The sequence below is a fragment of the Hoplias malabaricus genome, chromosome 2, assembly GCF_029633855.1.
Source record: "Hoplias malabaricus isolate fHopMal1 chromosome 2, fHopMal1.hap1, whole genome shotgun sequence".
Classification (NCBI taxonomy): domain Eukaryota; kingdom Metazoa; phylum Chordata; class Actinopteri; order Characiformes; family Erythrinidae; genus Hoplias; species Hoplias malabaricus.
The window spans coordinates 35,002,572-35,017,148 of record NC_089801.1 but is presented as its reverse complement, the minus strand read 5'-3'; the positions used below and the strand labels follow the sequence as shown (position 1 = coordinate 35,017,148).

The 14,577-nt window shown below is 38.9% G+C and overlaps 1 protein-coding gene across 1 annotated transcript; it reads left to right on the top strand.

Moving 5' to 3' along the window:
• The first annotated feature begins 359 nt into the window (after positions 1-359).
• il13ra2 (interleukin 13 receptor, alpha 2) lies at positions 360-14,568 on the top strand. Its single transcript, XM_066658822.1, has 10 exons — positions 360-431; positions 1,417-1,534; positions 2,413-2,564; positions 5,535-5,688; positions 8,428-8,548; positions 9,358-9,542; positions 11,245-11,396; positions 12,570-12,717; positions 13,019-13,139; positions 13,755-14,568. Exons 2-10 carry the CDS (start codon positions 1,444-1,446, stop codon positions 13,852-13,854), a joined length of 1,224 nt encoding a protein of 407 aa, XP_066514919.1. The 5' UTR covers positions 360-431; positions 1,417-1,443; the 3' UTR covers positions 13,855-14,568.
• Positions 14,569-14,577: the final 9 nt, after the last annotated feature.

Here is a 14,577-nt window from a genome sequence, read left to right as displayed (position 1 = left end):
ACCTGCTGAGCCACTGTGCCGCCCCATATGAAGTTCTAAATGATAATCATAAGATGCTAAATTATTACAATTAAATCATTATTTTAAGGTGATAAGTCATTATTATGAGATACTACATCATCATGAAATAATATGTAATTATAAATTTCTCAATATTACAACTTTGGAAGTGACTATATATGGAATTTGACTTGTGAAATTTAGGGCTTTTTAATTTTTCAGTGCAGGGATTTTATGTGGAAGTACCTCTACATTTATGTGAAGTAATGAGTCCAGACTTAGTCATGAAACTGAACGTCACTGGGGGGAGCTATAAACACACCATAATGAACAAAAGACACTTGCTGGCTGGAGTTCCCTCTCAGAGCCTTGCAACACATTCACTGACAGCATCATCCCTGGAGAGGAGCGCTCCATCTCTCAACCGCAGAGTGAGTTCTCTTCTAAATTCTTACTCTAATTCCTTATTCTAAATTCTTCTCAAGTTTTCTATCTTCAGGTTTTTCCTTTAAAAATGTTTTAATGTAATTTACCAGCAGAGCTCTTCACACTGTGTCAGATTTTTTTTTTGTTGAATTTACTAATAGAAAAATACCAAAATGAAAAAAGATATAAAATACAAATATGTTCTATTCATTTCCATTGGAATTTAAGAATTACTGCAAGTCATCAATACTGGGTTTTTTATTTATTATAAATAATTTGTATCAAACTACTGAGATATTACCTTAGATGTATTGTTTAGCGTGAAATTCAAGCCTGTTTGCTTTAGAAAAAAACTCCAGGTGCGCAAATATTTCTCCTGAGATAAGACCTCAGTGATGTCAGGGCTGAGATTTAGAGATCACAATGGAGACACTGTTTAAAGTCTCCTTTTTTGTTGAGAATATTTCTCCTATGGAATGTATAGGAGACGTCTAGAGCAACATGCTTTTGAGCAAGACATCCTTCTTCCAAATAGTTTTACAATGAGACTCCTTTGTGGAAATTTTTTTTTTTTTTTTTTTTTTAGGTCAGCTTGTCTGGTTTGGAGAGTTTCTCGTGAGGCAGGTTTTCATTATCTACACAGGCTGGGCTGTGAAAAATTTGTTTGTGGTTTGAAGTTTATTTGCTTTTGGTAATTTGTTTTGTGCGTGTGTGTTGTATTCTTAAACTATCTCACTTGGAAAATATAGTCATACTGGTCATATGAGAAATCCTGTTGAGTGAAAAGAAGAGATTTTTTTTTCTGTCCTGCAAACATTATTTAATTTTAGTGGGATTAACATCTTGGAACAAAATAAGAATTGTATATTAAAATTGTGGAATTATCTTTGCACAGGTCATGGTTTATCAAACTGTCACAGTGGATATGAGATGAGCTGAAAATTTGTCTTGTGTTGACTTTCTCTTTTACGGACTGTCCCCACTGTGCAGGACTTGGAGAACTGCGTAGAAAACAGAATGACCACAGCGCTGTTATGGATGTGTTTTCTTTTACTCGTCCTGCTGATTCAGCACAGTTCTTTTGGAGTTGAAGTTGCAGGCTTGTCAGGTGAGTATGGAGTCAAAAAAGGGTAAAAAAATGTTGAGCTTGTAAAACAATACCTACAGATGTAAAGGAATTTGTAACTGTGTGTGAGCGACTACATACACGTGAAATTCAAATCCACAAATGTATTGAAATGCTCAAATTTATTCATTCATACATTCATTCATTATCTGTAAGCGCTTATCCAGTTCAGGGTCGCGGTGGGTCCAGAGCCTACCTGGAATCATTGGGCGCATGGCAGGAATACACCCTGGAGGGGGCGCCAGTCCTTCACAGAGCAACACACACACACACTTTTGAGTCGGCAATCCACCTACCAACGTGTGTTTTTGGACCGTGGGAGGAAATCGGAGCACCCGGAGGAAACCCATATGGACACGGGGAGAACACACCAAAGACAGTCACCCGAAGCAGGATTGGAATCCACAATCTCCAGGTCCCTGGAGCTGTGTGACTGTGACACTACCTGCTGCACCACCGTGCCGCCCCTAAACAGCTGTTCCCTGACCAGGAATCGAACCCGGGCCGTGGCAGTGAGAGTCATTATTTGTCATGTATAGAAATAATTATTAAATGTGTAGATTTGCATTTGTAAATCAAATGTTGTGAATGTGTGATTTTATGTGGAAATGTGTGATTTGTGGATCTGTACTTTACGTGTATGTAGTTGCTCAAACACAGTTACAAATTCAGTTACATCTGTGAGTATTATTTTACAAGCTCAAAATCTTTTTGACCCTTTTTGTTTCCATAGTTGAGTCTTCAAATTGACCATGTTTCCTTTGCTATGTATTGTTGGAGCTTACACTACATACATTTAATTGTGGTAAATAGCCAATGAATAATTCCAAGTTAGTCATTTTTATTGTTCTAATCTGTAGTGGACCCTCCAGCCAATATAAAGATCAAGGACCCTGGCCATTTGGGTCATCTAATCATAGAGTGGAGTCGACCGAGCCGCCTTCAGAACCTCAGCGACTGCTCCGTTCGCTACCAACTCCGCTTCTATGATACCTACACCGGGAGATGGAGGGTATGAGAACACGATACATTTACACACAAACAAGATGTTCTTACACAGAGCCATATTTGTATGGGTCCTTAAAGTAACCATATACAACAGAGGATCTTTCTTTGAAAAGACAATTCACGCAAGGAAAGGTCTCTCTGGGAGCTCTGTTTCTTAATAGTGCCTGCCCAGTTATGTACAAGAGACCATGCAGATGCTTGTTACTTTACTAATGTTTTCAGCCTTCATGTATAAGCCTCTGCTTATTTAAACACTGAGTCCATCATTTATGAGTTTTTATGAATAAACCAGCAATTTAAACAATTTGAAGACATTTGTTTGCAATTTTATGGGCGCAATCAGTTATTTTCTCCAACAACTTATTGTCTTCAAATCACGTAACAGCCATTATATTGACACCTTATTGCCTGCATCAGAATTTCTGTACTAAACCAATTTCAGACATAGTCGGCCCATTGTGAGGGACCCTCTCTGAGTAGAATAAACTGGTTTTGGGGAGGACTGCAAAGCACTTTGCTTATTCATCTCTTGAGAGTTGCATTGTAGAATAAAATGTAGAACAGAATAAATGTTTTCATGAATGTTTTATACTTCTTGGTAAGGGAAATGCTGTGCTTTGGAACACCAGCCCTCCGAAACCATGTCCCACAGGGCTCAGAGGCCACGAGATAAGATCGTTAAATCAACAGCCTTCAAATAATTTCCATCCTTCTTTTATATTTTCTTTAACACTTTAAGACTAACATTAAATTATCATCACTGCCAAAAATAAATCAGTAACATTTAATAAAGAGAGGTGAAATGATGCAGGCAAACAGAAATGAACAGAGAGTGAACATGCTTGTCCTTGCACACCCTTATGGGGATTTTTCATGATTCCAACTGCTCCCAGTGTCACATTGGTGCAAATCAGGCCTTATCTGCTTAGTAACCCCAGAGTCTGACCTGACCTTCACATTGTTATTTTTGTTTTTGGCTGCTACACTGTCCTTGAGTGTAGGCAGTAGATCCCTTCTTGAGTCAGCAACATTAGCTCTGGACAGTGTTTGGTGTTTTCTTGTCTGAAATATTCCAGCTGCCGTGCTTAGTATTTACTTTTGTTTGGTGAAGTGACTCTCCAAAAAGAATGGAGCAGAGCAGAAAATAGTTTAGGGGCAAAACGAAGGGTACATTTAAAACTGTGGGTTACAGTATAAGTGTAATGCTGTTTGCTTACAGGAACTAAGCATTGGGCTCTTGGCAATGCCAGGGAGGATCCAGTTTTAGTTCTTAAAAAAAAAGTTTGAAAGAGCAGTGCGTGAGTATGAAGAACATATCAAAGAATGTGCACCTTGCTCTGATGTTATTTAAATTTTTAAAAGGTTCTTGACACTTGCAAAAATATTTCTCTAAATGGCCACTGCTTCCACTATTTCTGCACTATTCAGTTCAAGCTGGAATGAAAGAATTGAACTTAAAGGTAACTTTTTCTGTCAGGTCACACTGAGCACCGCATGTGTCTCAGATGAAGCATGATTCTTGGCATATCTCTCTGAAAAGCCTGCAGCTGAGTTCTGTAGAAGATTGGAAGATTCAGTTTCACTGAACTGCATTATGCAGGCACAAGGCCAAGATGACAGCACATGCCAACATTAACCAGGACTAAAGGGGAGCATATATTGAACAGAAATTAACACTATCCAGGTTCTGAGAGAGGAGAAAAACATAGATGTTTCCCCAGAAGTTCTCTTGAACTAAACATAGCTTGAGTTATGGCCACAGTTAATCACTTTCTCTGGATCTTAAATATATTTGAAACATTGCTATCAGCATCCTGTTCCCGAGTAAACACTGATTTAGATTTCCCTCCTATTCACAGACAATAGCCTCTCCACTCTGTTTACATTGTATTCCTCTCTAAATTGGGCTTTGTGTCATTAGATTTGACAGGGCACAGATGATAGATTTAAATAGCTGTGTAATAAATATATCTTATTTCTTCCTGGTCATATTACATGGAGGTTCCCTCTCCACACATTTCATTAGGCCATCATCAGTGTTAAGATGCTGTATGATCAACATGTTTCATGTTTTAATTTAAACTATGAGGCCAATGTTGTCAGTTCTTTTACTTTAACTATGTTCATTATTGGGGGCTTACAGCACAACATTTAGCATCATGAAACCTGCAGCCTAAATTACCCCACATTTCTCTCACATTGTATGGTTGTTCTGTAAGCTAAACTAACCTGATTAAGTTGTCTCTGAAATTGTATGACACTAATATTTTATATAAATATGGGCTAGAGTACACTGCATCACTGAACAATAGTAGTAGCCATGTTGGACTAATGTCTGATGACATGAAACAAGCATATAACCCCTTCCTGTTTAAAGGAATGTTTAAATGAGTGTGTTGGGGAGGGAGTCTGCAGCAAGGTAGTACATAGTGTACATTATGCAGGTCAATTGTAATAATTCTACTGTAAACTGTCACTGTTTTGTTCAATAAGAAGCTGTGGATGTTTTGGGAGGCTCGAAAATGTTCTCATTTGCAAAATGGAGGGAACTACAGGGAATGTTTGAAAACCATATGAGTTACAGCCTGAACGTTTCTGAATGGCTAACAGGTCAGACTGAAAGTAGCCCTAATTATTAACTATAATAGATTCTGGGAGTAAACATATCATCTGATCATAAAATTAAAACACTTTGAACATTTTCCTTAAAACATATAAGGGTTGTATGCAAGCTACTTTTACTTGTCAGCTACATAAGTCTCCAGCGCAGAGAAAAAGAAGGTCAAAGTAAACATGTCACAGCTAATCACCAGAAAGTGAAGCATACTGAGTTTGTTCCATAAATCTGTCTGGGGTTGTGTACACTAGAAGATATAAATCTTTCACTGACAGATCCTGTTGTACACGCTGCTTTCACTTCTCACTTTTGCTTTCCCCTTGTGGTGGCTGATGGATTTGTTTGTGTGTCTTATAGAGTGTGCGGACAATGAAATTGTCATACGAAGCTCAATTTGACCTGGAGAAACCCATCCAGTTGAAGATGCTCACTCTGGTGAAGGGGCCATGCACCAGTGGGGTGGAGGTCCTGGGAAAGGAGGAGGAGTTTGTGGAGACCTTTGAGCACAAAGGTACATCACTGAGCCATGAGCTCTTTCTTTCCTGAGGCAGTTCTTCAAAACCTATCAAAAGTTTGTGGACCCTTTGGTTTGGGGATCCTCTGAAAGCTTGTATTTAATTATTTTTAGGAAAAAAGATAGCATTTTACTAAGCTAATGAAGGAGCATGTCTATATATTGGGCATGCTTTACTTCAGCCCTCTCAACAGAAGAAAGGGCTAAAAATTTTTTAGAAAGGCATAGTGTCATCAACTTAGCTGTTGTAAACATAACTAAAGACCTTCTACAGTGGTGCTGCTCTCACCCCTAGATGTAATAATCGTGGTAGGATGCTTGGAGGATAGGTTTATTTGGGCCTTTTGTAGACCTTCAGGGTTGAAACAGTGTTCAGGAAATGGGCAGAAAAAAGGCATTGTGACAAAACATATCTTCAAAAACCAGCAGCAGAGAAAACTTTCAGATCAATGTAGAAGAAGTACAATAACTGCTGATTTTCAGGGTGTGATTCCATTCAGTGATTGCTAGTTTTCTGTACAATTCTACTTGACAAATGGAGCAAGATTAATGATAGCATGCTTGAAATGTTAGCCTACAAGTCAGACATAAGTACTGGTTGACACCCCAAAGATTCCTAAAGATTGAATAGTGAATTTGTGCAATGCTGGTTTGTGTAGTTATCGAGTCCTGTTTTTTCTTTGTGCTAAATAACATACCATAAAGATAGTCTTCATGCCTGCTAACCAAAACTAATCTGATGTGTTAGTTTAAAACACTTGGACAAAAGGTGGAAAGTTACTGCCCTGTGCTGATGGGTCTTTTCACAGAAGCAGTGATTGTTTAGAGGGTAAATAAAAGTAAAGCAACACCTCTCCAGTTTAGGCTCAGAGGAGCCATCAGACTGAAACTAAAATGGGATTATCAGGGCCACTGAACAAGGTCATGCTGTACTTTCCAGCTAAGAGCAAGTGAGTAAAAAAAACAAAAAACCTAGTTTCACTCTGCAATTAAATGACCAAAGGTTTATAGACACCCTTTATAATAAGGACACCAGCTGTAGACACAGACAATCAGATATACACACACTAGATATGGGATATATGGATATGGGACACTGGAGCAGTTATACATATGCCCAGTGTGAGGAGTTGGCTAAAGTGGTGTAAAGACCCCAATATTGGACTGTAAAGCAATTGATCTCGAACTCCATGTTGGAGCTCTATCCAGTACATTTGGGATGAGTTAGAGTGGTATTTATGAAGCTGCAATAATCAGTCAACAACATTACTTGACCTCATTAGAGCATTAATGTGTAATGCATGTGTAATACAGCACTGAGTGTAAAGCCTTCCCAGAGGATTAGAAGCTGTTAGTGTGAAGATTAAACAAACCTCCTTTTAAAACCCTGGTGTATATTTTTTTTCTCTCATTCTGAAATGATCCTGAAGACCTTCCACACTTTGGATTTTTACTCTGTTTCTTCAGAAAACAAAGCTGTTCACCCAGACATTTACCATTTAATGTAAACACCCACAAAATTCCCACAATCCATTAGTGTTCTTAGAGTAGTCATCATTTGCTGACAGTTCAGTGAGGATTTTGTGTAGGAAGAAATTCCCGGAGAGGAATTAGGCACTGTTAAACTAAATGCAGCAATTGTGAAGAAAATATTTATATAGGGTTAACTGTGGATTGGTGGAATATCTGGGTCACAAGGGCCTGTTTCTGATTACTTCCTTAGAAGTGTAGCAGGAATTCCCCCCTGGGTCATTCTGTGCTGTAATCTAGAGTCTACACTGATTTAATTAGATATGATCTTTCTCAGATTTGTGGCCCTGATGGAACTATAAACTGCTTTGAAATATTCAGGTTTATCCGGTAGTCTGAGGGGCAAAATGCTGTTTCATCAACAAAGTGTTAAAAGAAATAGAACAAGGTGATGTTCCTCTTTCCACAGAACAATCATCGAGGAAGTTCTTTCACTCAAACTCACGGCAGAGGAAGAGGATAAACATAAACACAAGAAAATCATAAAACATGCTTAGATGTTTAAGCTGTAGACAGCAGGTCATAAATTGCGGACTGATGCATATTTTGCCTTGGTTTTATGTAAGAATTCATGTTATTAAATGATAATCCTTAGACGGTGATTAGAAAGGAAGCTTTCATGGATGAATATTAAGTTGGCTTCTTAAAGCATTTGCCAAGTTAAAGCAGCTGTACATTATGTAATGGGTTTAATAGTTATTCCAGGTGGTTGTTAGGCTATTCCAGGTGGTTCCTAGTGTTCTAGTGGGCATTTCAAGTAGTTCTTTGACTGTTGCTTGAATTCATTCATTTTATAGAAACTGGTTTGCAAATGTTGTACAACCTCACAACCTACCTGATGCAAACAACAAGCTAATCCCCTTCTGAAATTGAAGTGGGAGTGGGTGTAATTGAGTGAGGAGAAAACTACAACATGCAGGAAATTGTCCGACCAGTACCAGGACTTGGAAGCACTTCTCTGAATAAAGAAATCATACTTGAAAGAAAATTGTACGAAAGCTATTTGTCTGACAAGTTAATTCATCACAAGCCCACTCTTCGTGTATAGGTCCTACAGTGCTGTAAAATGTGGCGGGTGTAGGTTAAAAGCAGGAGGAGGGGTTTTAATATTTAAAGCAAAATAATGTAGATATGTTTGCTTGTGAAAGTTTGCGATTGTAAAGTGTTTTTCTTGAATTCTTCTTTTTGTTTGTTTGCTTTTTCCAGGAATAAAGGACTCACGGATAAGGGACTTTCAATGTGTTTACTACAACAAGGAGTACATGGACTGCAAGTGGCGACCAGGTTCTGCTGACACTCCAGACTCTAACCACAAGCTCTATTACTGGTAAAGCTTTATTACACAACAACAATGTGCTCTAAAATATTTGGGATGTAGACATTTAAATTGTAATTGTGAATTTTTGAGACTTTCATGTGTGGGAAAAAGTCACTGAGATTGAATGTGTCATGGTTCATCTCAAATCTGAGTGTTTTGCTTTTTTAAAACCCTGCATTAACCTATGCACAGATGGATTGGACAGCCAAAATATTCATTTATGTTAGTTTAGTGTAGTGATTTCTTTGAAGAACTTTTAAAAGTATTAAAACCTATAGACATCTCTTATCTATCACCTACTCTGAAAACAGTTCTGTTTCACATACAAACATTTTAATGTCACATACGTCTTAATGCTGGAATGCTGGATTTCTACTTTCAGATTAAGATTGAGTATAGGGTTAGGCTTAGAGACATATAATTCCATAATGATAGTATGGATGCATTTGTATACAGGGCACAGCATTATATTTATCCCCTTTAATTTGTAAATTCAGCCAGTTCAAGCTTCACTGTTGTGGCTAGATATGTCCAGCACCTGCACAGCTTGTATAGTATTCATTAAAAAGCTTGAAATTAAAGAACACCTGGAAAAATGCCAACAGACTGCCAGTTGGGTAACCCCACCCCCCAAGCATCTGGCTGTTGGATAACAGAACTATTATTTCTGGCATGTTTGAACTTCATCCACTACCTTTGGGATGGTGTTTGTGATTGAGAACCAACATCAGAACCTGACCTATCTGAATGAATGGATGTTCCAGCATCTGTTGTAAATCCCTATCAGAAGAGTATCCTCATTTTCTTCATTCTCTCAGGCACAGGGAAATGCAGGAAACAGCAGAATGTCCTGAGTACTTCCCTGACACCGAGCTCTGGAAAGGATGCAGGTTTCCTCGGGCCTCTCTTCTGGAGTTTACGGAGTTTAACGTGTGTGTGAATGGCTCTTCCAGAGAAGGGGACCTGTTGCCCGCCTACTTCTCCCTGGAGGTTCAAAACAAAGGTAGCTACACTGGCACAAAAACACAGCCTTGTGGAAGGACACGGTGACCTTAGTCCTTTCCACAACTGAGTGATGAGTTTCAACTTGTCCTTCCACATCAGTAATCAACTAAATACTTGCTAAAATGTGAGCTTACAAGCCACCGCAGTCAGACTCAACAGATTTTTTGTATTGTTGTAAGCTGATAAAGAAACACTTTTATTGTTTTGTTGCATTGTGACATATAATTTATTGTGTTTTTGCAAAGTGATGTAGCAACAGCATTACTGTGTTGCTGCACAGTGACCAGTTCTGTTGTAGTGTTGTGAATGTAATAAATTTTATTGTTGCTGCACAGTGAGATAGAAGCAGCATGTGTAAAAAGTATTGTTGTGTTATTGCATATTTCCATAATGTAATTATTCCATGTAATTATTACAATCATACATAAGATAATATGTAAAATACTCTATGCCAATCCATTAGAGCTTCACATAGGGCCCACCACACACTATTCCAACCTGCAGCCACAAAATGGTTCCTACACCTACACACCAGGGTTGCTGTGGTCGTTTATGATCCATTCAGCAACCAGCTTTCCTTAACTACTACAGTTACTCATTGAGCCATGAGTACCCAAACCACCCACTGCATCACTAGCTCTTCACAGGGGTCATCAGGTAGGCACCTCCTCTCATTGGTGTTTCGCTGAATTAAGCCCACGACACCTCCAGAATGCTCAACAGTGAAGTCTGGCGTCCCAGACCCACCCCCTCCAAGCCAGATTTACAGTTCTACACAACCCTTTACCATCAATAAATCCACACTGGCCTACCTGGTAACTAACGCTGTACCTAGCCCCACTGGCACTGTTAATGCATGCTCAGTGCCACCAGTTCCATGTGAACTTTACATGCTACATCACCAACAACCACAATAGCATTTGCCCAGGTTATCTGTGCTCTCCTTATCCACAACCACTGATGAGACCTTTCAGCTGTTTCTAATAACTCCTTCACAGCTGCCCTTAGTTTCTGACCCCTGCACAAGCAGGGATGTGGCAGACTTGGCTACAAAGCCCCTAAAACCTTTCCACTGGACTTACATGTGCCTGCCACCCATGTTCCCTCACCTCAGCCACCAAGTCTGCACACATCAGCTACTTCCTTTCGAATGCTTCATCAACTGTGTCCTCATTATTATGAAATAAACTATCCGTTTACTTTCAGAGTAGAGCACCATGTTTGGCTTCAATGTAGTTAACACAATGCACTCTGGCAACTGCAGTTTTTTATCTATGTCCACCAGCAATTTCCAAATTCGTGCTTCACCCCATCTACCAATATCTGTAGCCTGCACACATTCTTGGAAACATCCCCGCCTCCCCACACACAAACCTACAGCCACTTGTCAATGCAATTAACCTCTAGGCATTTGCTGTCCAACAAACATGCTAAGACCCTTAGCACTGATTATGTCTCCATGTTTACCTCCCCTGTGACAAACTAACTTTACAAGCAGTATTTTGGCCAAGTCTCCAAAGTGATGACCCATATTTATACAAGACTTTCCTGCTAAATGACTCTATATAACAATGTGAAGATAGCAACACAACTTTCTCTCTATTCATTCCAGCTTATCCTGCTCTTTTATCGTTCTCTATCTCTCTCAGTTCACCCTCTCTTATCTCACCATTTCGCCAACTCTCTCTCTTTCCCTGCAGTAAAGCCTAAGATGGTGTCTAATGTGGAGTTGTTGACTAAGGATGGACTGCTCCAGGTGCACTGGTCACCCCCTACTGGTAATGTGCCAGAGCAGTGTCTGGAGTATGAGCTTGAAGGGACCAATGAGTTCATGGATGGCAGCAAGAGGAAGGTACGGACCGTCACAGAAAATGACATGGAACTTCTGAGTTCAAACACCTTGCTCCTTTTTGCGGAAGTGATGACAATGATTTTAAAAAAAGAGCAAGCAGTCATTTCATGTTAAGAAACAGCAGTAATACTGACACATATTGGACCATTTGTATCAGAGATGATGTATTTTGTACTTTAAACATGGCTGCGGCCAGTGGGGGAGAGTTCTGCACTGCTAAGAGTGTGGCACTCCCTATCAGCATGATTGAGCACAGACCAGGTTAAGAATGACCAATAGGCTTCACTCCCAATAGAACAGGAATATTTTCAGTTTTTCACCTCAATAAAGCTCCAGTATTTGAATAAATGTGGAATAGAATCAAAAAAGGTTTTGTAAAGACACAACAGATTTAGCCATTAGCCATTTCACCTTCGAAGCAAAACACTCCCAATCACACAATACTACCAAGTATGCTAGAGTTAAGGATAACAACACGTGCTTCCTCTGAAACATCTGAATGCAGTAAATACAATGACACTGTTGTTAAACACACATGAAGAACGCAGTTCTACTCACCCAAAGATGTTGCATCACCTAAATGGCATTTTCAAACACTAAGACACACCCTGAATGGATGTGGCATTTTGAAGTTACATGTCAAATCTTAATCTACTTCTCAAGTAATTACCACCACTTTTTGGCAGATGCATTGGGTGAAATGCTTCTTGGCAGTTGTGTCAGATAAATGTGTTTAATACAAGCCATCAATACAAAGTCACACATTCACATTCATGCCTCAAGGTCAATGCCCTTCCAAGCAACAGATTCCTGCACTAGGCGTCTTTTTGTTAAGTTATGGCTGTGTATAATCAGCTTTCCTAAATCTTGGCCTAATCTCTCATTGTTAATATTACCTTTACCCCAGGCAATCCCCACAATCGGTTAAAATATGGAGTTCATGTGTCTATTTAATTAACAAACTCTGGTCACATATGCAGTGATTAAAAAAAAGTCAGTGGTTCTAGACAGATCAGTGAAATGGTCCTAATATATGAAGGCAGCCTTCTTATAAACAGATCTACGAGTTTTTGTATGGAACATAAGGAGTCCTACCATTGATAAAGTTGGGATAATAACTTGTTGTGAATGGAGTGATCAAGTGTATTCATGCACTCCTGTGTTGTATTTTAGTGGACGAATGTGAGTGAGGAGACCACCATTGAATTTGTGAGGAACGGTGAGAGCGAGAAGAGCTGCTTCCGAGTCCGTTCCAAAATCAATGGATACTGCGCTGATGAAGGATTCTGGAGCGAGTGGAGCCCAACCGTGTGTTTTCCAGGTCTGTCACACTTAAAAACACTTGAAATGATTTTGCCTTTAAAGATGTGATCAGATATTTTATCTAAAAGTTAAAAAGTGTAGAACAATTTTACTGACACCTAGTGGCCAGATTTTAATACAAGCATTTTTATATAATGTTAAATATTATTAAAATCAAATAGAATCACTTACACTGTCCCAAAATACAATCACCCCGTTCAGATTGATGCACGATGCTTTAAAAACAAATGCTAGAGAAGAGCTTCAGTGAGCACTCGAACAGCTCCTAACCTCTTGTGTCCCACTTTCTGTTTGTACAGATAATGAAAAGGTGAAAAAACATGAGACACATCTGGAGCAATGGAGCACTATAGTACTGACCAGCAACCTCATCCTCACAGCCCTCATCTTCTGCCTCATAGCATGGGCACTGAAGAAAATGTAAGTTTAATGCTCGTTTGGTTAATTGGTTATAAGCAGTTAATAAACAATAATGAAATCATGATTAATTAATAAAAAAAAGTGGTGTGGAAAAAATATGCGTTACAAATTGCACAGTTAATTCCAAATTCAAAGTCCATATGTACACAGACTAACAGTTTTGTACATAATGTTGATGATAGTAAAAATGTGTTCTGAGGGTCTATTTTGCCCTTCATCCTGCCTTTACCTCTTTGCCAGAAATGAATAAAAATAAAATGAGGCCGATGCATTCCTTTAGAAGAAACCTAAGCACAGTATGCCTCACTATCACAGGTTCATGTGATAACTTGAGGCAACTTTTAAGTCAGACATCTGGTTCCTATCACCACCGCTTTGATCCTTTTGGTAAATTCAGTACATTTCTCCACAATGAGGCATTTCCTGGGAAATCACTGAGAAGTACTTTGTTTATGTCTTGTTGCCTGAATTATACAGAAATTTTGAAACTTCTGTGGAATACTCCTTTAAAGGGGCTGTTGATTTATCATGGCTTTGAAATGCATATTGAAGAAGCCACCAGTATATACTTAATCCTCTCTCTCTCTCTCTCTCTCTCTCTCTCTCTCTCTCTAGGTGGATGAACAGAAAACAACAGAAGTATGTTTTCGACCCACTGTTCAAGGAGAAGGTTCAAAAGGCCATGCCTCCTATTTTGAGTCCTGTGTTTCACTGAATGTCTTCCTGACCATCTACTGACTGGTCACAGTTCACAGAAGATGTCCTGTCGGATACTTCCACATCTACCAGCCAATCGGTTTACAGCACTGACAGATTAAAGTCTGGAGAGTGGATCACTTCAGATGCAGCAGAGTTACTCTGACAGATAGCAGACAGGGATTCCAGGCCTGAATCCAGCACTACACTACGGAGACAGTATGAGCCCCATTGTTAACTCCTCCATATCGTTGGCAGCATAGCAGCACCAGTATTTCTGTCCTGAATGTAATTTCCTTTATTTGTTACTCAACAATTTTATAGTTATTATTATTTGAAAGATGTAATATTTTTAAAGTTACTCAGTGAATTATGCCAGATATCTTGCCTACTTTACAACGTGATGCCTCAAAGCAGCTCTATACGTCTGGGGGTTATTTGTTACATATTGTACATTTATTGCACTACAGTTGCATACTACTTATTTCCATTGAAGCATTGAAGTTTTTGGACCAATGCATTAATATGTTCATTTGTTTATGTATACACTGTTATTGCATAGCTTCTTGAGACCTGTTCATTATTACACTGACGTGTAATGGTTTCTTTTGTTTGAGACATAGCAGTGTGTTTACATGCACATGAGGCTGCCAGATCTAATACTGTATCATGATGGTCTGTGTTTATGTTTTTAAATATGTATATATATATATATATATATTTCTCAATAAAAACGCTTGTT